This window comes from Parambassis ranga, chromosome 5, assembly GCF_900634625.1.
Source record: "Parambassis ranga chromosome 5, fParRan2.1, whole genome shotgun sequence".
In the NCBI taxonomy this organism is placed as follows: domain Eukaryota; kingdom Metazoa; phylum Chordata; class Actinopteri; family Ambassidae; genus Parambassis; species Parambassis ranga.
In genome coordinates, this window is record NC_041026.1 from 31,714,469 (window position 1) to 31,737,474 (window position 23,006).

General features: G+C 43.3%; 1 protein-coding gene across 1 annotated transcript in view; it reads right to left on the reverse strand.

The window, feature by feature from the left end:
• Window positions 1–790: 790 nt before the first annotated feature.
• The window catches only part of mtmr14 (myotubularin related protein 14), a 56,291-nt gene continuing 34,075 nt past the window's right edge, over window positions 791–23,006 (reverse strand). Inside the window, exons 12-19 of the mRNA XM_028407276.1 lie at window positions 22,406–22,482; window positions 11,762–11,798; window positions 9,132–9,202; window positions 8,926–8,984; window positions 8,246–8,378; window positions 7,406–7,582; window positions 6,188–6,394; window positions 791–3,694 (exon numbers count right to left, since the gene is read on the reverse strand). Coding sequence (XP_028263077.1) covers window positions 3,514–3,694; window positions 6,188–6,394; window positions 7,406–7,582; window positions 8,246–8,378; window positions 8,926–8,984; window positions 9,132–9,202; window positions 11,762–11,798; window positions 22,406–22,482 — 942 coding nt within the window. The 3' untranslated portion in view covers window positions 791–3,513. The remainder of the gene's footprint in view (window positions 3,695–6,187; window positions 6,395–7,405; window positions 7,583–8,245; window positions 8,379–8,925; window positions 8,985–9,131; window positions 9,203–11,761; window positions 11,799–22,405; window positions 22,483–23,006) is intronic.

Consider the following 23,006-nt stretch of genomic DNA (forward strand, 5'->3'; position numbering starts at 1 on the left):
TCAGGCTCTTAAAAGCCATTTTAAAACAGATAACACACCTGAACCAGGACCTGACATATGATCCTGTGTTACTGAATATTTAAAAAAAGGCACAACAGAATGTCCTGAGTACAGCAACCTTAAAAACAGTTTGACAAGCTAAACAAGAGAAAAAATGAAGATCTGCCCAAGAAGAGCCTTGGTAGGATTATTTGTCCAAGTGTAACCCGAAGGCACATACATTTGTTTTTTTTAAATAGGCGAAAGTCTCAGCAATGGAAGGAATCAAATAGACCTTGCTTGACTGGAGACAACAATTCTGACAAGAATTAAACAGAGAATACTGTAGCTGGAGATACTGTAACTGGTGAGGTAAAATCATTAGCTTGGATACATCTATGAAGATTAGGAAAACCTATTTGTCCCACAATAGGGATATCTAAACTTACAAACGTACTTCCTTTTAAAAAAAAATATCTTTAGAGTCATCTAGCTATAAAGACAGCTGGGTTTCTGTTGACAACACTCCAAGCTCCGATGTTTTATTATGTGGAAATTTAAAGCACTCAAATGCCTGACTTGGGCAAATTGCATGGGTGACTGATCTTCAAATAGAATTGCATTAATTTACATAGGGTCTGAGGGAAGCTACAATACTTTTGTGTAGCTTCCCTTTAAATCCATCTATAGTACTGCTCCAAGTTTTGTGAACTCTTTAGAATTTGCTATATTTCTGCATAAATATGGCCAAAACATCTGCTGAATTTCACACAAATCCCAAAAGTAGACTAAGAGAATCAACTCAGACAAATAAAACAGAAATATTTTATTTTTTTGATTTAGTAAAATGATAAAGTGGCAAAAGTATGTGAACCTTAAAGATTAGTATTTCATTTAAAGGCCAAATAAGAGAGTATAGATGTGTGTTGCATTAATGTGAGGTGTCAGTGTGTGCCCTGTTGTACTGTTTAAACAACAGGGCTCTATTAAGGCTCGTCTTCAGAACATGTTTAATGAACATGTGAATGTATCATGGTACAATTAAAAAAGATTTTCTAGGACAAAAGAAAAAAAATTGTTGTTGCTTATCAGGCTGGACAATGTTACAAAAACATCTCAAGAGTTTGGACTCAAGAAAATCCACAGCTTGACAGACTGTACAAATACAGGTAGGATTACCCTCACCAGGAGTTGTAGACAATCACAGATCACCAACCACTCAAGAGTCTCAATAGGTTACAACAGAACCCAGGGTAACTTCTAAAGAACTTAAGGCTACTCTCACATTATCTAATATTAATGTTCACGAATCCACCAGCAGGAGAAAAATGAATAAACACTGCTCTTCAAAAGGAACATTGTTGCCTGTCTGCAGTTTGCTAAAGTCCATTTGTAAAACATGGTTTTTGTAATGACAAAAAAGGCTATTTTGCTGCATCTGAACCATGGCAGCTTGCCATCATGAATAGGATAATGAATCTAAGCTGAATCTTAAAACTGGGTCAAACAACAAGACAACTCCAACCACAAAAGTTATTTACAATGTAATGGTTTCAGAAGAAGCAAACTAATGTTTTGCAATGGCCAAGTCAAAGGTCTGAGCCTATTCTAACTGAAATGTTGTGGAAGCTATAAGCTCCTAGCAAGCAGTTTATGTCAGGAAACTCACCAACATCCTAGAATTTAAGCGGTTACTGGAAAGTCAAGGTTCACATAATTTTTTGGACCATTTCCCTAAATAAATACAGCACAGTCAGCCATTTCATTTCATTGATTAGGTGTTTTTTATTCTACTTTCAGGTGTGTGAAAATCAGCTGATATTTTAGGTCTATTTATTCAGACATATAGAAAATTCCACAGTGCACACAAAGTTTCAACTTATGTGTGTGTATGTGCATGCATAGGGTTCACATACTTTTGAGTTTTTTTTTTTTTACTTCTAACAAAGTGTTCAGTGTTCACACCATTATGGATTGTCTTTACTTGAACCAACAATCTGACTTTCCAAATAATGTACTTTGACTGGCTCCCTTGAATACACATGTATGTTTGCACTTACAGCAACTCATTACTGGGTTGGTGTAAAAAATAATCATAAAGAAAATGAGAGTGTGAAAAGTGGTCACTTTGTCGAAGTTGTAGAATGACACAGATGATGTGATATCTAGAATTAGCTTGGTAGATTAGCTGGTTTCTAACATTATTATTGTAATCCCTGTGAGTGAACAAATTTTTTGATTTGAGACAACTACTTTTTAAAATGATGAACCACATTTAAGTAATTATATTGTGTGCTAATAGAAATATGTGACATAAGATGCATTAGGTTTAAACATATTCTAAACCAGCTGCCTAGATAGCAAGCTCGTGACTTCAAACGAAAATGATTTAGCAAAAAATCCCTTGACCTTAGCCCGCAAAATACAGCAGAGAAACCCATGTGTGAAGGCAAGGGCAAAAATACTACACAAAGTTACGTGGTAGGACTGCAGAAGCTTTCAGGTTTGCTCTGTTTTAAAAGAAAGTAAACATTACTTCAAGTCCGGATTAGAGATTAGGGATGCACAACGCTGGATATTTGTCAATATCTGATACATTTCCAATTCATAATGACTAATTGCCAATGCACATATTTACTTTCTAGCTAACCACAGAGAACATAATCTCTTTTATATAAGATGGTCGCACGTTACACAATACCCCAGTCACATTTTCATTAAAAGAAATGTCTGTCTAAAAGTATATGTCCTCCCTGTTTTCATCCCTATGTGTCTATGATGTGAGTCTTAACCTGTTGTCTCTTTGTGCCTATGTCATATAGATGCACTGAATGTCTGTCTGTCTGTTTAATATGCCTATTTACAGCAAGACATAAAGATGTACAAGATCTCTGAAGACAAATTTCCCCAAAGGGACAATTAACAAACTCATTAACTAAATGGTAAATTACATTTAGCTTTGAGGAAATGCTAATCTAACAATGGTTATTTTGGACAAATTCTAATATTTAAATTTGAAGCTGATATATGCTGATAGCAATATCTTCAAACAGGGCACCTCGATCTTTATGTTTCGAAACTGAGATTTTCAATTTCAATCTTCTAAATCTAGAAATAAAAAAGACATGCTGTGTATCTTGCCTTCACCATTGCTGTAAAGAAAGGACCTCTGCTTGGATCAGTAAAGAACAGCAGCTTCAAACAAGAGCGATAAACTGACTTTTTTCTGGACAGTCACTGCAAACACTCTTGAAAAATCAAAACATTCTGAAGAATTGAGGAAGAATAGGATGGAAGAATTTTTGTGTTGTGTTCTATGTTCTCAGCATTTACATTATCCCTTTTTGATACAGAGGCTAAAAAAATCAATCCCTGAATGTGACAAGCTAAAAACTAAAATTTGGGCATGTAAAATTAAAGAAAATGTAGGAGGAAAAAAATGCTAAATCCCTGAATAGAACAGAGATATTTGGCACTTTATGGAGTTTAGACTGTGAATAGAAACAGGAACAGTACAAAGTCACTTTAAAGTGTTCAGACGATGGAGTTAGTGCCACGGAGGCCAACTCCCCTGGCAAACTGCTCCAGCAGGCCAGAGATAGCACCAGAGGGGCTGGGTGCTGAGGACTTGAGGCCCACAGTAGAGCTGTAGGCTGCCAGGAAGACTTCCCGCACTGCCTCCAGACGGGCCTGCCGCTCCAAGGGGAAGGGGCACCTGCAGAAGAGACAGTAGACAAGGAAGGAATTGTGAAAAATGTGGGGAAAATGGTTGTTTTGCCTTCAAATGTGTGGTCACTTTATAAAGATAATGCTTAATAATTTGCTCCCATGTTTTTGGTTATGTGTGGTCAACAAGGTCAGTTACGTCGCCCGGTAAGTCGCAGCCAGGACCCCACCTTGGAGCCACCCCTGAGGTCAGGGCTCAAATGTGGGTGCCTGGCTGGCCTGGCTCTCACTGTGATTTCAGTTTATGGGGCGAAGAGCAGTGCAAAGTACCTGACCTTTTTAGGGTCTTTGGGAAGGTTACTGGAATGTGCTGCTCGTGGGACAGTAATACCTAAAGAGAGGCGTGATTGGGAGGAACGGCATCGCCAATCTGAACCCGAGAGGTGTTTTGTTCAGTGCTAGTCACAGTCTGTCCATAATGAACACCCATGTTTAAGCACAAGGTTGTGCATCAGTGCACCTGGCACCAGGACACCCTAGGTCGGAGGTCAACCCACAGACCCACACAATGTCTTTGGGTCTGCCAGGTCTGTCACCTGGCAGCCAGGTCTGTCACCTGGCAGACCCAAAGACATTGTGTGGGTCTGTTGGGAACGTTTGTCCGAACCCTCTATCACACTTCTGTGAAATAAACCTGTCCAGTTAGGAAGCAACACTGATTGTGAATCAATTTTAGCTGCTGTTGTGCAAATGGAACAGACAACAGGTGGAAATGAGAAGCAATTATCAAGACAACCGCTATAAAGGAGAGGTTCTGCAGGTGCTGACCACAGACTATTTCTCTGTTCTCATCCTTTCTGATGTTTTGCTCACTTTTGCATTTTGTCAGTGCTCTCACCCCTAGAGGTAGCATGAGGCGGTGTCTACAACCCACAGAAGTTGCTCATGTAGTGCAGCTCATCCAGGATGGCACATCAATGCAAGCTGTGGCAAGAAGGTTTGCTGTGTCTGTCTGCACAGTGTCCAGAGCATGTAGGAGATACCAGGAGACAGGCCAGTACACCAGGAGACGTGGAGGGGGCAAGGAGGAACAGGAGGAACGTTGCTAGTGCACTGCAGAATGACCTCCAGCAGGCCACTAATATACATGTTTCTGCTCAAACTGTGAAAAAACAGAATCCATGAGGGTGGTATAAGGGCCCGACCTCCACAAGTTGGGCTTGTGCTTACAGCCCAACATCGTGCAGGGCAATTGACATTTGCCATTTGCCAGAGAACACTAAGATTGGCAGATTCACCATTGGCACCCTGTGCTCTTCACAGATGAGAGCAGGTTCACACTGAGCACATGTGGCAGACGTGACAGAGTCTGGAGAACGTTCTGCTAGGCCTGTCGCGATAAGCAATAAATATTTTTTTATATTAATTGCAGGTCAGTAATGGTGTGGGAAGGCATTTCTTTGGAGGGCTGCACAGTCCTCGATGTGCTAGCCAGAGGTACCCTGAGTGCCATTAGGTACCAGGATGAGATCCTCAGATGCATTGTGAGACCATATGCTGGTGCAGTGGGCCCTGGGTTCCTTCTGATGCATGACAATGCTAGGCCTCATGCAGCTGAAGTGTGTCAGCAGTTCCTGCATGATGAAGGCATTGATGCTATGGACTGGCCTGCCTGTTCCCCAGACCTGAATCCAATCAAGCACATCTGGGACATCATGTCTCGTTTCATCTACCAACACCACATTGCACCATAGACTTTCCAGGAGTTGACTGATCCAGTTCTGGGAGGGGATCCTTCTGGACAACATCTGCTGCCTCATCGGGAGCATGTCCAGGCGTTGTAGGGAGGTCATACAGGCAATTGGAGGCCACACACATTACTGAGCCTCATTTTGACTTGTCTTGAGGAATTTCCACTCAAGTTGGATCAGCATGTAATGTGATTTTCCACTCTTATTTTGAGTATGGTTCCAAATCCAGACCTCCATGGGATAATAACTTTGATTTACATCGTTTTCATGTACTAACAGTAATAATAGCAGCTATAGAAAGTACACGATAGACTATGCTATTCACACATAGTGCACTGCTTGACTGTGAACTTTAAATAATAAAGGACAGACTACCTGTACACAACTCTTGCTATAGTTTACTATATAAGCATGGGAATAGAAAACAGTTACTGCTGTATTGTAAGAAGAGCTTGCACTGGAAAAAACTTTGTATTATTTCCTAAATCCCTTTCACTGCACAGCCATCGACATCCAAAATTCCTCATTAATAGATAGCATCTCCACTTGTCACGTGGAAGACCGGGATTCTTTAAGCAATTTCCCCTAAGAATCTGATTCTGAATCTGACTCCCAGCAAACGATGGGTTAGCCAACAGACGAGTGGTTTCCTTCACAAGACAAATAACAATAAAAAAATTGGACACGGTACATTAAAACTGAATGTAATGGTGTCCATATTTCTTTCACAGAAAACTCAATATAAAGCCTTCCAGACGACAAAAAGTGAAGAGGTTTCCAGTTTTACTCACATTCTTCCATTGGGTCCGTCATCCTGAAAGCTAAAGGGCAGAGGAGAGTCGTAGGCAACAGCGACAGCAGATGAGGTGGAGGAGGCTAAGGCCAGAGGTGGAGGGATTTGGGTGTGGTCATGGATGCTGCCACATCCAGAAACTATCTGCCAGCTACCATATTCTGTAGAGAGGGAAGAGCCTGACCGAGTGTACTCTGCAGCTAACCTGAAAGGAAAGAGACAGAGATTGAAGGTCTGAAAGAAAGAGTAGCACTTTTGTTGACTGGCTGTAACTGAAATATTAGTTTAGTATGATGTTTATCTGTGTTTATATTTCATCTACATCTGGTTAATTCAATTCAATTCAATTTTATTTGTATAGTGTCTTTTACAATCAGATTCATCTCTAGCTGCTTTACACAGACCCAGAGCCTGACCACGAGCAAGCAGAGAGTGACAAAGAAAACTCCCTCTTAACGGGAACTGGGGCATGCAAACCCCCTGACCACAGTAAGGTGGCAAATAAAATAAATAAATACATAAAACAACCAAATAAAATATCCTTAATCTAGATTTTTGTAATCTTTTTTTGTAAACAGCATAACATTTAACTGGACGGTCTAATTCTCCAGACAAGTTTTATCTAAAGACTAGTAGTAGTAATAGTAGCTGTCTCTGATGTACTAGCAACACTATCATTTCTACTACTGATAGTACAGTACTGAGTTCATTGAGCCAGATAAAGCAGCTACAGAACATGACCCAGAAAATGCAGATGCCTTGGCCCTTCCGAATATGTCATGTGACATGATGATGACATGCATTGTTTTAAGACCACATGCATCACATCAAATCCACACTGCACAGGGCAGTGGATGCCTGGTTTGTGAGTGGCCTTAAAGGTGCAAACCGGACAAGGCTCACTATGCTGACTTACTATTGTCAGAGTAGGGCTATGCACCAACTAGTCAGAGCACGGCTATGAAACAATCTTATGAAAGAGGGGTTAAGAAAAAACAGAAAACAATCAGAGCAGGCCCAGAGAAATGACAAATCACAAAAAGGCTACAAACCAGCAAATAAGAGCAGGGCAAAAAAACACTAAGAAGAGCAAGGCTGCATTCTCATGAATAAAATAAGGCAGTGTGCTTAAGGTGATAACTCAAAATTCAGGCTACTGCAGATACACATGTTTAGTAGGTCACACAAACTGGCTGATGAAGTTGAACAGACTGACCGTCTCCCAGGGACAGCCAATGGGCTGCTTCCAGCATGAGTGATGGCATGTTCTGACTGATTTGAGGAAGAGGAGCTGGAAGACCTGGCCTCACTGGTGCGATGGGAAATGTGCTCATCCAAAAGATTCTGTTTATTCCAAACAACCATCTGAGGAGAAGAGGTGGTGTTTTTTCTCCTGAGAAGGGAGTAGGAAACATCAACATCTTGAATTGTTTAAAATACATCTTGTAATGGTAAATAGTATCTACCTACTGAAATATACTTAAAGCACTTCAAAATACGTATTAACCCTTTCACACTCGCACCAGTGCAACCACTGGGAGCAACTTAAGAGTTAAATGTCTTGCCCAAGAACAGATCAGGGCCAGGGCAGTGGATCAAACCATCAACCTTACAGTTAGTAAACAACCACTCTACCACCTGATCCACAGCCATAACAAATGTTATGTGTCATTTTATAGACTTTCGTACAATCATGCACATTCATTAACTGACTCAGTTTAGGTCAGCCAAGGGTTCACTGTGACCTTACAAAAATCTTTTTGGACAGAATCCAGGAATTCTAATTCTAATTCTAATTATGACAAGACATAAATGTTTAATACAATTAAATGTTTCACTCTTTGTTATATTGCAGTCATTTGCTAAAATCATTTGGGTTAAATTTTTCCTCATGAATGTACACACAGCACCCCATATTGACAGAAAAACACAGAAACACTTTTGCTTTATTAAGTGTTAATGCAATACATTACTTGTTTGTTCAGTTGTATGTTCAGTTAAAACATAGACCACATATGCTTATATATTTTATTGCATAACAGTGATTTGTACTGACCAGCCTGAGGCCTGGGGTTGGCTGAAGAACAGGTCCACAGTGTCAGTGGTGAGACTATGGGTGCTGCCCGCCTCTTCAGTGATCAGGGAAAACTCGCTGCTGAGACTGGTCACACTGCCACGATCCTGGGACTCTAAAAGGAAATAAATCAAATATACAGTAGTTACTCCTGCACACAGGGAGCCAACAAACAGAATTCGAATTTATAGTGAGTTGTTTGTCCGTTCTTTTTTCTGTACTTGTACACTTTTAATAGTTAGGTTTATAAAATGCATTTGCCACTTATAATGGTCTGGCAACTCAACTCAACAGGCTAAAAAGACAATCACAGTGGTGAAATGGATTGGTGATGCAGCATGCTTTAGATTTAAGTCTTGCAATTTTCTAAAGGGATAAAAGTGTTATCTAGTCTATGTTACCAGCCCCAGTCATACTATTGTGTCTCTGCTCAACACAGTGCTCTCAGCACTCTGAATCTTTGTTACCTTTATTGCATCACACCAAAAACAACTGGCAGAAGCTCCCATTGTTGCCATCAGTATAGTACAGTCCACTGTTCCATCATGCAAAACTTTGGATGTTAGAACTTGTATTATATTCGTGTAATATAACAGCTATAGTCTTTTAATATCTGCCAGAGCCAGTGTGGTGAAAAGCATGCAGTACACATGCTGACTTACTCAACTGGCAGAGGTCTTCTACAGTAAAATCACTGTCTTTGAAGTGGGAGTTCTTCCTTCTAAAATAAAAAGATGAAATAGTGTCAAACATTGACGAATGAGACGGACCTATAGATACAGCTGAGATCAGACAGTTATATTCTGTATTTTTCTGTATTAATTAGACACTGTATGCCAGGGTAAAAAGCAAGCAAGAAAGGACGTACGTCTTTTTTTTAATAGCTGAGAACTTCTCTGAGACAATGTGCTTCAAAAAATTGAAGCAAAAAAAGAAAATCTGAGAGAGGGAGACAAAGCAGATATTGAAACACAATTCAATGGACAAGTACTCCTAGCTTTCTTAATACTTTTTCACAAGGTGGCATTGTGTACCCATTTACTTTTTAACATTTGACAACATAAAATGTCTTATTCTAAAAATAACAACATATTAACATGTGAGTCGTTTGTATTGCAGAGTTGTACAAAATTTAGAATTGAATTGAGAATAAATTGAGACTGCGAACAGAAAGTGGAATTGCAAATTCAAACTGCAGAAAGTAAAATTAAAATTCCATTAAATTCAAAGAAATTCACGATATATTCAACAATGAAGCTTTACAGCATATGATTAAGACATGAATTTCATGCAGATATTATTGTATGGACTTTATGTACACAATACATTATTATAGTAAATAGGCTTATTTTTAACACAAATTAAGAATAAAAACATACTCTATAAAACAGATTATCAAAATTGTAATAACTTTCAAACTGTGGAAAATGATCGGACAGCACCTGGACTAACAACACTGCATCCCTGACCAAGAAGGCACAGCAGCGCCTCTACTTCCTCCGCAAGCTCAAAAGAGCCAGAGCCCCTCCCTCCATCCTGTGCACCTTCTACAGAGGGGCTGTTGAGAGCATCCTGTCCAGCTGCATCACTGTGTGGTACGGAGCCTGCACCGCCACCTGCAGGAAGACGCTTCATCGCATAGTGAGAGCAGCTGAGAGGATCACCGGCGTCCCTCTCCCCTCCCTCCAAGACCTCTACGACAGCCGTCTCACCCGAAAGGCCCTCCGCATCACAGGAGACCCCACCCACCCTTCACACCGCTTCTTCAGTCTGCTGCCATCAGGAAAGAGACTGCGCAGCCTCCGGGCCAGGACCAGCAGACTGAGGGACAGCTTCATCCACCAGGCTGTCAGGAAGCTGAACTCTCTCCCTGCTGCGCCCCACTTTCTCCCCCTTCCCTGACACCACCCCCCACCCCCTACCCCTACCACCATCCCCTCACCCCTACCACCACCCAAGATAGGAACTCTTTGTACCAGCCACTTTACCAAAGGAACTCTGTGCACCAGTCACTTTTTACCCTGTCATGTCACACCAGTCTCATATAAGCTGCTATAACTTAATCTATTCCTGGACTGTTACATTATGCCAACTGCACTGACTTGCACCATTACATCTTTTGCACTCTCATACCAGTCTCAATAAGCTGTTATAAGTTAAACCATTCCTGTTTATATTATGCCAACTGCACTGACTTGCACTATACATCTTTTGCACTCTGACTGCATTGTGCCTTCATTATGTGCCTTGTATTTTGTGTGTGCCTCATTGTAGGTACATTTTTTACACTTTATATTTATCTTTAGTTTTTAGTTACATGTTATATGTTGCGGAGTGAAGAGTAACGCAATTTCGATTCTCTGTATGTTCAGCACATATAGCAGAGTTGACAATAAAGCTGACTTGACTTGACTTGACTTGACTTGACTTTATTTCCCAGAATACCTTTCTGTATCCAAGTCTTCAACATTGTCCAAACATTTAGGCCATTTTGTTTGTAGTACAGAGAAATAAGGTAATTGAGGGCCAGAGCTGGTTTGCTTTTGATTTGTGTAATTATAGCAATATGCAAAATAATAACACGTAAAATTACATCTGTGCTCATTCATTTCAACACATGGAAACCACAGAGCAATCTGCAGTGCTCCAGTCTGTGGTTCCATAAAGGCTACCTCAAATTTTAAGCGGCAAGTTTACAGATTTGTAATCTGTAAACTTACGTATCTGTATTTTCATTGGGAACTGTGAATAAATAAGTAATACATTACACTTTACTCACCACTTGAAACATGTAATACCTGTACATGAATTACCTTATATCCTACTCTCTTTGAAAAACAATGACTAATGATCTAATCACACTATTTCTCATTTGCTTGTGCAAGTCCAAATCATTGAATCTTGGCATATCATGTGAAAGCAAAGTAGCCTTGGGTCTGGGCACGACATTATAGAGAGGCAGAGAATCCAATAATCTTTGCAGATGTTATATATATTATGTTACATTACAAATGCAATTTTAATGTAACATAAATACATGCTGCCACTTTTATCTAAGACATGAACAGTCAGATGAGAAATGATAAAACATTTGACGAACTGTTGACCATTAGATGCAACAATGTTACCCTGTACAGTAGCCTACTTTAATAAATGATCATTGCAGTTACCAAAACATTGTTTAATTTTATTATTTTGAAGTGAAGATATTGCTAATTATTATTTCTTAATGTTAATGTCTGTGCTTCCATTTGGAAGAAGATGTATGTTTAAGTATGACATTCTCACTGATATGTGATAAGAATGAATTTCTTTAATCTGCAATGAATTAAATTCCACTTCCTGTAATGTAATTCCAGTTTAAATTAAACACAATATCCTGTGGAGTCAATTCAAATTAATTCATTGAATTGAACTAAATTCTGAAATTCTGAATTTTGCACAACTCTGTATAGATTATTATAAACCCTAAAACCTCAAGACCTAAAATACAGGTACCTCTTCCCCTTTAGAGAGTCGATCTGGCAGCATGTGTCTGGAAAAGACATACACAAAAACAGTATCAATTATACTCCATCCCATGTCTTGTATTTGTTGTATATTCAACAGTGCCTTGTTAATATGACCCCCCAAAAAAGCAAAATGCAGAATATTCAGCAAGGCCTAATAGGACTAATATTTAGTTTGGTGATCACTGTGCAGCTGACTCACAGCTTTAATCAACTGTTTTTTAAACCATGTGGTTAGGCCAGTTAGGGCAAATTTTCCTGATCAGTGTCATAAAGGCTTCTGCAAACCTGCTACAGTATTATTACACATGTAAGGGGTTGTTTCAAGGACTGCCTTTGATGAGCTCAAGGTGGTGCAAGAGAGTAAAGTAAAAAAAAGGTGCAAATCAAAGTCAGATTATTACTTGCTTTGTGTTTTCCCTCCGACTACATCATTAACAAATCAATCTTTAAAAGACAACAAGGTGCATCACAGAACAAGCTGCAAATCAAATCAAATCATACACATACACATAGTACAATGCATAGTGAATTGCTTGTGTACCACAAGACATAAAAATAAAAACAGTGGCAACAACGGCAAAGAAAAGCATGCATGAAAGGGAGGAAAGACAAGAAATAAAAACCTGCTTTGATATGTTTAAGAGAAAGTGATTTAAAAATATACATATGTGTAAATGTGTTAGCTGTGTTCCTAAGTGAACTAGCGTAAGCAGTTCTTGTGTTTGATTAGCCCTTGTTCAGGATGCGGATTGCCTCAGGGTAGAAGCTCCTCCACATCCTCTCTGTGTTGGTCATCAGGCAGCAGAAGCGTTGTCTACCTGAAGGCAGCGGGGAGAACAGTCCATTGCTAGGGTGACTGGGCTCCTTGATAATGTTCCTGGCCCTGAACCGCTGTTTGTAGATGTCTTGCAGATTTGGGAGGATGGTTCTGATTATGTGCTCAGCTGAGTGGACCACCCTTCTGAGTGGCAGAATGTCCTGCTTGGTGCAGTTTCCTATCCAGGTTGTGATACTGCCCAACAGGATGCAGATGTAGAAGTTCCTGAAAATCGTGATGGGGAGCTTGAAGTCCCGCAGGTGTCTGAGACGCTGGCGGGTCTTTTTCACCAGGGAGTTAATGTCTATGTTAGATCCTGTGAGATGACGGTGTGGTATTGGAAGCTGTCCACCCCTCTCAGATCCACTGCTGTCTTCTGTTAAAGTGCACACTCAGTTCTTAAGTATTAGTGACGTATAACTAGAGGTTGTTTTGCTATTTGCCAAGCAATATAGCAGAGGGTTCAGAATGCAGCCTTATAATGTTCCAATGTAGGATTTTCCAGTAGAAACTTTATTTCCTGATGTAAGTGTAGGAAGTTAAAGAAAGTGTGTTTGACTGTAATAGATGTTCATGACTGTTAGACGTATACATGAATAATGCAACTGCGGAGTAAGTGCAGTTGTGGTGCAGCTATGGCAACAATGTTTGTAGTGTAGCCATAGCAACGTTGTTGCTTAAAAGTGCAACCATAGCAACGGTTTGTTTATTATTTCTGATTGCCTGTTGGAGCCGGCACGAAGCGTCGGTTTTATAACCTAACTAACCACTAACGTCACCTAACAAACTAACGTAACTAATAGTTCAGCTAAAGGTTACTAAATGACACCACGTGCACCACGTGCTGCTGAAGTGCAGGAGTACGTTCAGTGCCAGACTGATCCCTCCTAAATGCACCACTGAGCGCCACAGGAGGTCCTTCCTTCCTGTGGCCATCAAACTGTACAACACCTCCCTCTGAGATCAGAACACACTGTCTTGTAATCATATCCATATTGGATTTATTCAGACAAGATTTTACTGCACATGGTACAAGTTGTATTATATATGACTTTAGTCTTCACTTGACAGGATTTGACTTGAATGTACATTACATTAATGTTTAGAATTTATTAGGTTTTTATCTTATATTTTTTTATTTTTTACGCTCACTACTTTACCTTATTTGTATTTCTGTCTTTTTTGAGTATACATGGAGCACCTGGAACGAAAACAATTTCCCCCCGGGGATCAATAAAGTATTTCTGATTCTGATTCTGATTCTGATGTTCAGTTGGAAGATCGTCCAGCTCACAGTTTATGTAGTGTGTGTGCGTGTGAAATAAAGAGTGTGGAAACTACGAGTTGTATCCGCCGTGCTTGTTCCGACAACCCATCCAGAGGGGAGACTATCGAAGAGTAAATCTGGACAGTTATAAAACCGCGGTCGGAGCCGTGCAAGAGAAGACACGAGCCCCGAGCGGAGAGCGACAGACGGGGATCACCAGACGGGACCGAAGACCCGGAAGGAAACTACCGTCAATTACGTCTTACAACGGGAGAGCTGAAGGCAAGAGCTAACGGGACCGTTGGAAGACGGAGTAATCATCATAGTAGTGAGTAAAGCTGTGTTGGTTACTGGAAGCTACGGAGCTCATAACGTGGCGATTGCTAGACGGAAGGGCTGCTATTGAGCTGTAGCTAATCTGAAAATAAACTGTGACATAGTGATTCAACTCTGCAAAAGGATATTAGCCCACACTGAAGCTGTGGACAGTAACAGTGAGACCATTCAGCTACAAGTCAGTAGTCTGGAGGAAAAATGATGGATAACGCACCTGATTTAGAGAGCTTAAAGCAAGTGCTTGCTAACACACAGTGGAGCTTTACAAGACGAGTAAACCGCCTCAGCGTCAGTGCTGGCCGTTTAAGTGAAGCTGATTTGTCAGGTGAATTAACAAAACTGAGAGACGAATACGAGAAAGTCCTTGATGCTAGTAATGAGTACATTGAAGCACGGGGGCAAATAGACCCAGCAGATGACAACAGTGAGTCACAGGGTGCCCTGGCGAAGAGAGATGCCAATGAACGAAAGTTTGCGGAGACCGAGCGCTCAGTCTTGGAAATCCTGTGGTCTAAGTATGCAGAGCCAGACATAGATGCTCTTGTGACGCAGTACAAGGTAGCTTTTGATCGGGCTGAGGCGCTCAGGAGGGATCAGAGTGACTCATGGAAGAAGCAAGATCCAGAAGTTTATATACTGAATAGGAAACTCCAGAAGCTTAAGAGCGCTGTGTATACATGGAAAGATTATCGACCGCATGGGAGGAACAAATGGATGCTCTTTTTATCCTTGGAAGAGGAAAAGGAGCTACTGGAGGATAAGTGGGATGATGAAGACAACAGTAGTGCCAGCGTAGCCAGTGGGCATGCCGAGCCAGCTAACGACAGTATCACAGTTGCTGGTAACACCGCCTTTAAACAATTTCCCCCCGGGGATCAATAAAGTATTTCTGATTCTGATTCTGATTCACCCAACCAGTAGCCCCTGCTACTACTATGCCACCCAGTTCCACCTGTCCTACTGTTGCAACCCTGCCCCCTGGCGGTCAACCTCCAGGTGGGTTTGCAGCTGCCATGTTCAGCCTCCCACAACAGACCCCACAACCCACCGGGCAGACGCAGCAGGCTGGCCGTGGGCCTAACAATGATTTAGCCCAGCCTCCGGCCCGCACTAGCACGCCACAACTCCCGAGTGTTCACACAGCTCCACCTGTCGATATTAGTATGGGACAAGGGAGTAGCTTTCCTCATAGTGGCTTGGGGGTATACACTGGGGTAGACAACAGTTATCAATGGGCTCGACCTAAAGTAAGGTTGACACCTATAAGTTTACCAGAGTTCTCCGGGGATAGGAGGGACTATTGGCGTTGGAAAGCTGAGTGGGAGCGTATCCAGGCACAAGCAGAACCTACAGGGTCACTGGATTGTAAGAAGCTTCATTTGCTAGACAGTGTGGGTGATGAAGTAAAACGCGAACTTAGACTGTTGCGTTGTAGAGATGCAAATGAGATATTCAGAGAGCTGGAAGACCGTTATGGTGACAGAGCGCAAACGGCTGAAGAGATCATGTTGGAGCTACAGTCCCGCCCGGCTGTGAAGAATCACCAGCCACGAGAGACGCTAGAGTTAATCCTAGCGGTGGAGCGGGCAGTACTGGACCTCACAGATCTGGGGTGTGAAGAAGTCATACATAACCAGTTAGTGATTCGTTCTTTGGAAAGCAAGCTTCCCAACACCATGAAAAGAGAGTGGCTCATGTATGCAGGTAACCCTGTTAACCAGGCTCACCCAGGGAACCGTTTCAACGGACTCTTGCTGTTCTTAAGGGACCAAAAGTCGTTACTTGTGAGGCTGGAGCAGTTACTACCCAGCAAGCCATGGTCTACCAATGCTCCTGAGAGACCAAGTTACCGAGAGAAGCTAGATGAACGAAAGAAAGTCAAGAAGTCGTTCACTAAGACAACAGCATGTGAAACCAAAAGAAACCCTAAGCAGGTGCCATGTTCTGTGTGTGGTGATAAGGAACATGGAGGAAAACTGTTTCGCTGCAAAACCTTCAGGAACGCCAATCTGTCAGAGAAAAGGTCACAGGTGGAAAGGGCAAAAGCTTGTGTAAAATGCCTGGACGTTCACAAGAGTGACGACATCTGCACTCCTAGGTTTCTCTGCCGGAAGGAGGAGTGTAACATAGGTGACACTCTGGCAGATCACCACTATTTCCTCTGTCCTAAAGCATCGAAAAGGAAGGAGACCACTGAGAGGGAAACCAAAATAGAGGAAAAAAGAGGACCTCGTGGTCCAACAAAGGAACAAGAGGCTGTGTTTGCCGAGTTAGGATTGACTCCCCACCAGTTGGAAGCTGTCCGAAGAGCCTGCACAAACAAGGCAATGTCAAAAGCATGTTCTGGCAAAGGCCGGATAGAACGGAGTGGTTTAAGGGAGCATCCAGTCCTTATGATGCTCGTACCTGTCACGACAAAAAGAGGGGACAGCCTTGGAGCTTTGGTTGATTTAGCCTCTGACACCAATTATATCACACATCATGCTGCAGAAAGGCTCGGACTGGTTGGCGAGACAATCGCACTTGTTGTGTATGGTGTGGGCAAAATGAAGGTGCGGGTTAAAACAAAAAGATATCTTGTGACGATAAAGGTGTGGACCCCACGAAGAACCTTAAAGTTCCACGAGATGATCTGCTATGGGTTGGAAGACATTGCTGAAGTGGATCACGTGGTGACCTCTGGACAACTGGAGCAGTTTTTCCCTGAAGTTAAGCCAGGAGAACTAGCTCGCCCAGAGAAGATTGATCTACTAATCAGTGCAAGAGAAGGCCGCCTAGCTCCACAAAGCTTGCAAAGAACCGGTGACCTGGTGCTGTGGGATGGTCCTCTAGGCAAGACAGTGAGTGGTGCGCATCCTGACCTCTTTGAAGGAGTGGAGGTGACCACACAACGCTCGAAGACGCACTTCGCACACTCCATGAGGGCAGTCGCTGTCAAAGTGGAGGAACACTGTGTGGGAAAAATGGGAAACCACAAGAAGCAAGGAAACTCAGTGGAGGTTCGCAGAACTGCGGCGTGCAATAAGGAGGTCCTTGAGTGGTTAAAATGGGACAGCATCGGAGCTGCCTGTGTTCCCATCTGCGGAGGATGTCGTTGTGGAAAATGCCCACCAGGAGGAAAGGAGATGTCCCTAGCCGACGAGAAGGAGCTGGAGATAATAAGGGCGGGCCTGACCTTCAAGGAGAGTGACGCCCACAGCAACCAACCTCACTGGGATGCTAAGTATCCTTGGAAAGAAGACCCAGCTTCTCTTCCCAACAACCGGAAGGCTGTGGAAGCAACATTTCTAAGGACAGAGAAACGGCTCATGAAAGACCCCCTGTGGAAAGAAGCCTACAAGAGACAAGTCCACGAGATGGTGGCGAGAGGGGCCGCCATTAAACTCACCAAGAACGTGATGGATAGTTGGAAAGGACCTGCGTGGTGGGTGAGCCATCTAATTGCACCTAATCCACACTCAGTGACTACGCCAGTACGTCTCGTATGGAACAGCAGTCAGGAGTTGGGTGCGGTTAGCATGAACGGCATTTTACTTAAAGGCCCAGACGTCCTTAATCCCATCAGAGCAGTACTTTTAAGATTCCGCGAGGGTGTGCACGCAGCCATTGGGGACATCACAAAGATGTATAACTCGGTATGGTTGGAGGAGCAAGAGGTCCATGTGCATCAATTCTTGTGGAGAGAATCACCTGAGGATGAGATTGAGGACTATGCTATTGTGAAGCTGAACATGGGTGACAAACCGGCGGGATGCATTGCACAGGTAGCCATGCGTGAGACCGTAAAATTACCCCAGTTCTCCCACATGAAGGAAGAAAGGAGGGTCATTGAAGAAGACTCTTATGTCGATGACCTCCTCACGTCCCACAATGACCCGCTGTGCCTTAATAAGATCCTAGAGGGAGTGGAGGACATACTGAAAACAGGTGGCTTCTACCTCAAACCCTGGGTCCGATCTGGTCAAAGTGGGAGGCAGGATGGGACTGAATTCAAACCAGTGACTATGCTATTACCTAACCAACTAAAGGAAGAAGACAACAAAGCCCTTGGGGTTGGTTACCTGGTGCAAGAGGATAAACTCTTTGTGATGGTATCCATTAACTTCTCCAGAAGGAAGAAAAAAATGAGGACGGAGATTGATCTTACCGAAGAAGAGGTGGAGGTAAAGACACCAAATCCTCTGACACGTCGGGTCCTACTGAGCCAGATCGCAGGGCTGTACGACCCACTCGGTCTTGCCACACCCGTGAAGCAGAAAGGGGTGATTCTCTGACGAGAATCACCCCTTTCCCCTAAGAGCTTTCCAGGAAGCAGGCAAACTTACGAAGGACACCTGGGACCAACCTCTTTCTGACGAGCTCCGAGGGAAAGCAATTGGACTATTTAAAGAATATACCCGCCTATGTCGCATCAAGTTCCACAGAAGTATTACGCCGGCTGGCTGGAGAGGCAAACCTTGGGGGATCATGTTCTCCGATGGAAGTTGTGAATCCTATGGTGCTGTGCTGTACCTGCGATGGGAGACACCGGATGGTGTGGTAGTCCGACTGGTTGAATCGAAGGCTAAACTAACCCCCCTAGACCAAAAGGGTGATGCGGTTAAGGCTGAGGTCTGCGGGGCTGTCTTTGCCACACGCCTAAAAGAGTACATGTTGAAGCATGGGCGATTGGACGTAGAAAGGTGGTACCACTTCGTTGACAGTCAGACAGTGCTGGGAGCCCGGTCAAGAAAGCTTCAAACCCAGATGACCCCGGTGGCAAGGCTACGGCGGGTAAGGATAGTGGTAACAAAGCTCCTGAGATTTCAGGAAATGGAAAAATCTCAGCTAGAATAAAAAGGATAGAGACGCTGTGGGGAGCTGGTCTTGTAGATCAGGTAGACCCATCGAGGTTAAACTCTGTGTAGTAGTAGGTTATGTCCGCAGAGCTGTGAAGAAGTGGTTGGCCTGTATTGGGAGAGCCTCCGTACCGTCAAAGTGGGAGGTAGTACCGACAGTGGAAGAACTCGAGTCTGCATTCCAAGACTTGTGCCTGGCAGCCCAGGAAGGTGTAACGTTTCCTGTGACGACACTGGATAGACTCGTTGTTAGCAGGGATGAAGCTTCAGGGCTCCTAAGATGCTATGGCAGGGTTCAAGCTGTTACCCAGGAGAGGGTTGGAGTACCCCTACTTCCCTACAACGCGTGGGTCAGCACCCTTCTTACACGGGAGGCCCATGAAACTAACCACGAAGGCGTCGTGGGTACAGTTCTTCGGGTAAGGTCTAGAGCATGGGTAGTACAGGGGCCAAGGATTGCTAGGAACACCATCGACTCTTGCATGCACTGTCGGAAAACCAAAGCAAAGATGTGCAAACAGGTAATGAGTGAGCTTCCACTTGAACGGATTAAGCCTGCTGCACCTTTCGATTTCATGACACTGGACCTCTTCGGCCCATATGTCATCAGAGATGCCGTAAAACGGAGAACAAAGATGAAAGTGTGGGGGGTGGTATTCAGTTGTATGGCTTCCAGAGCTATGCATGCAGATATAGTGGAAGATCTGTCCACAGAAGGATTCCTAAAAACGTATCAGTGCTTCACAGCCCTCAGGGGTCACCCATGGAAGCTCTGGTCAGATCAGGGCACCAACTTTGTGGGTGCCAGACCAATGTTACAGGAACTGTATGAGTTTCTGACGGACATTAACAAGGATCAGATCCAGAAGAAGGCAGCAGCTACAGGAACTGATTGGACGTGGATATTTCATCCAGCGGACTCTCCCCACCGAAATGGGGTGGCTGAAGCAGCCGTCCGTGTATTTAAAAAGGCGTTGAGCAGTGTTGGTGAAGAAAATAACCTAACAGCGTTGGAGTTCCAGACCCTCCTGTACTTGGCTGCTAACCTGTCAAATGAGAGGCCAATTGGTGCCAGGGCCCAAGTACGAGATGAAACCGTGGAAGTCATCACCCCTAACTCCCTTCTGCTTGGCCGTGCAGGGCCTAGTGGGGACACCAAAGGGTTTGAGTATCCAACTTACCCTACCGTACGACTGAGAGCGATCCAGATCGAAGTTGATAAATTCCAGAAGCGGTGGAGTCAGCTAGCAGGTCCAGGCCTCTTCATCCATCAAAAATGGCACACACCCGACCGGAACGTAGCAGCGGGGGACCTAGTATGGTTAGCTGACCAGAACGCACGGAGGGGTCAGTTCAGGCTGGGTCGGGTGGTGGAAGCCTTCCCCGATATGAAAGGGGTGGTACGAGATGTGAAGGTGAGGACATGCCAAAGCTGTCCGGTTTCCAGTGGACAATCCAGGAGAAGCCAGGACGTTGAGAGTTGCCCCTCCACCATCCTTCACAGGGATGTTAGGAGGCTGGTGGTTTTGCTACCAGTGGAGGAGCAAGAAAAGACTTCCCCACCAGGTTGTGTTCCGGTTTTGGATCAAGACCCCCTGCCGGGCATCTTTAAGGCTGGTGGAGTGATCGGCGAAGGATCCCAGAACGTCAAGAAGAACAATTTGTGTTGTTAATTGATGTTAAAACCACTTTGATTTCTTAGATAGATGTTAAGCTGTAGCACCTCCATATAAATATGAGTGCATAAGTATGGGGTGAAATTTAACATCACTAACCCGACATGCTATAGTGGCCTACTTGGATCTAGAGATCAGTAGGCCAAGTGGGAGGTGTAGGATTTTCCAGTAGAAACTTTATTTCCTGATGTAAGTGTAGGAAGTTAAAGAAAGTGTGTTTGACTGTAATAGATGTTCATGACTGTTAGACGTATACATGAATGATGCAACTGCGGAGTAAGTGCAGTTGTGGTGCAGCTATGGCAACAATGTTTGTAGTGTAGCCATAGCAACGTTGTTGCTTAAAAGTGCAACCATAGCAACGGTTTGTTTATTATTTCTGATTGCCTGTTGGAGCCGGCACGAAGCATCGGTTTTATAACCTAACTAACCACTAACGTCACCTAACAAACTAACGTAACTAATAGTTCAGCTAAAGGTTACTAAATGTTCAGTTGGAAGTTCGTCCAGCTCACAGTTTATGTAGTGTGTGTGCATGTGAAATAAAGAGTGTGGAAACTACGAGTTGTATCCGCCATGCTTGTTCCGACAACCCATCCAGAGGGGAGACTATCGAAGAGTAAATCTGGACATCCAATGTTGATGGTAAGGGAAGATGAGGTGTGTTTACTCACCTGTGGTTTGCCAGTAAGGAGGCTATGGGCCCATTGGCAGATGGTCCTCCATCTGCCAATCTGCTCAGTCCCACCTATCCCAGCTTGGTGACTAGCCTGGAGGGGACTGTTGTGTTAAATTGCTGATAAGTAGTTCGCAAACAGTACTCATACATAGTTCCTCATGCTAGTGTCCCGGTAAATGAGGATGGTGCAAAGCAGACAGGTTGTGGCGTCGTTTATTGATCTGTTGGGGGGCGATAGGTTAATTGTAGTGGGTCCAGAGTGACAGTAAGGTGAGGATAGTGCTCTGTGAGAGGGACAGGTTGAAGATCATAGTAAACACATGCACTAGCTGGTCAGCACAGGCTTTCAGGAGACGCTCAGTGAACCTGTCTGTCCTGCAGCCTTAGTATTGGTTACATTTCTGAACATTCTTTTCCATTGTGCTCCTTCATGGTGAACGCTGCCTCCTATCTGCCAGGTGGAATGTCAGCTAATATGCTGTTAGTCTTAAAGAGAAAAGCTGTTCAGCGCATCAGCCAGGAAGGAGCCAATGTTCACCTGTGTGGGTGTCGCTTTAAAGTCTGTGATGTTCCGTATTCCCTGCCACAGTCCTCTGGAGTTGGACTGCTCCATCTTTAGTTCCAGCTTCCTCCCATATTGTACGGCATAAACGGCAGGCTTGTCCATGTGCCCGGTGAAGAGCCTGGCATTGTAGGCAGCAGTTGAGTGTCACAGATGGATCTGACTTATCATCATTAAGGATGCTCTATTACTTTGAATATATCACATTGGCTTCTGAAACATCCTGATATTAATCCAAGCTGTCCAGGAACACATTGCAGTCTGTGTTTTCCAGGGCATCCGGCGGTCTCTGATTTGTTAGTTCAGTGCATTACTTCTCCTTGCACTGGAGCATCCTGTTTTAGCTTTTGTTTAGATTTTGATGTGAGAAAGATAACGGCATGGACGCTGCTAATCAAGTCTGAGTTGCAAGAAATTAGGAGAGTGACTTAAACAATGTAAATGATTATTTTTACCCAAAGAGGAACCAGTCGTAGGCAATGGTCAGATACAGGATCTCAGCTGGCTCCAGGCTAGCGTGCACTGCACCATCCTATGGATATACGACAAGAGAGCCAAGTCAGACACTTCCAACTTCCTGTGTTAGTCAAGGTCCAGACAGAACAATACTGTTGTATAAGAAAACCTGACAAATGATCATCATCAAGTATGCCCTAGTCCTTTAAATATATCACATAGGAGAGGCATATTTAGTCTTGTCAGTAAACAATGTTAAGGCTAGTGGCTTTTAGGCTTAGCAGATGCTGTTCAAATTTGAATGTACAATCTCTGCTCAGCATCCCTTCTACTAAAACAAGATGGCTGCGCCCTCAAGACAAAATTGGTGTTAATAGGAGCAATTATAAAGTTGAAAAAATACAATGCTGCCTGTAATGGTTGTGATTTCATTCAAAATTTTGTGCATGCCATCTTAACCTTAAGTGATTTACGGAGCAGCTTTGTGGAGTGTTACTGCTATTCTAATGTCACCAGGTGCCTAAAACCCTTAAAAACCATAAAAAACTGGAGGTATGGCTACAACAGATCCCTGGAAAAACATCAGACATCTCAGTCCAG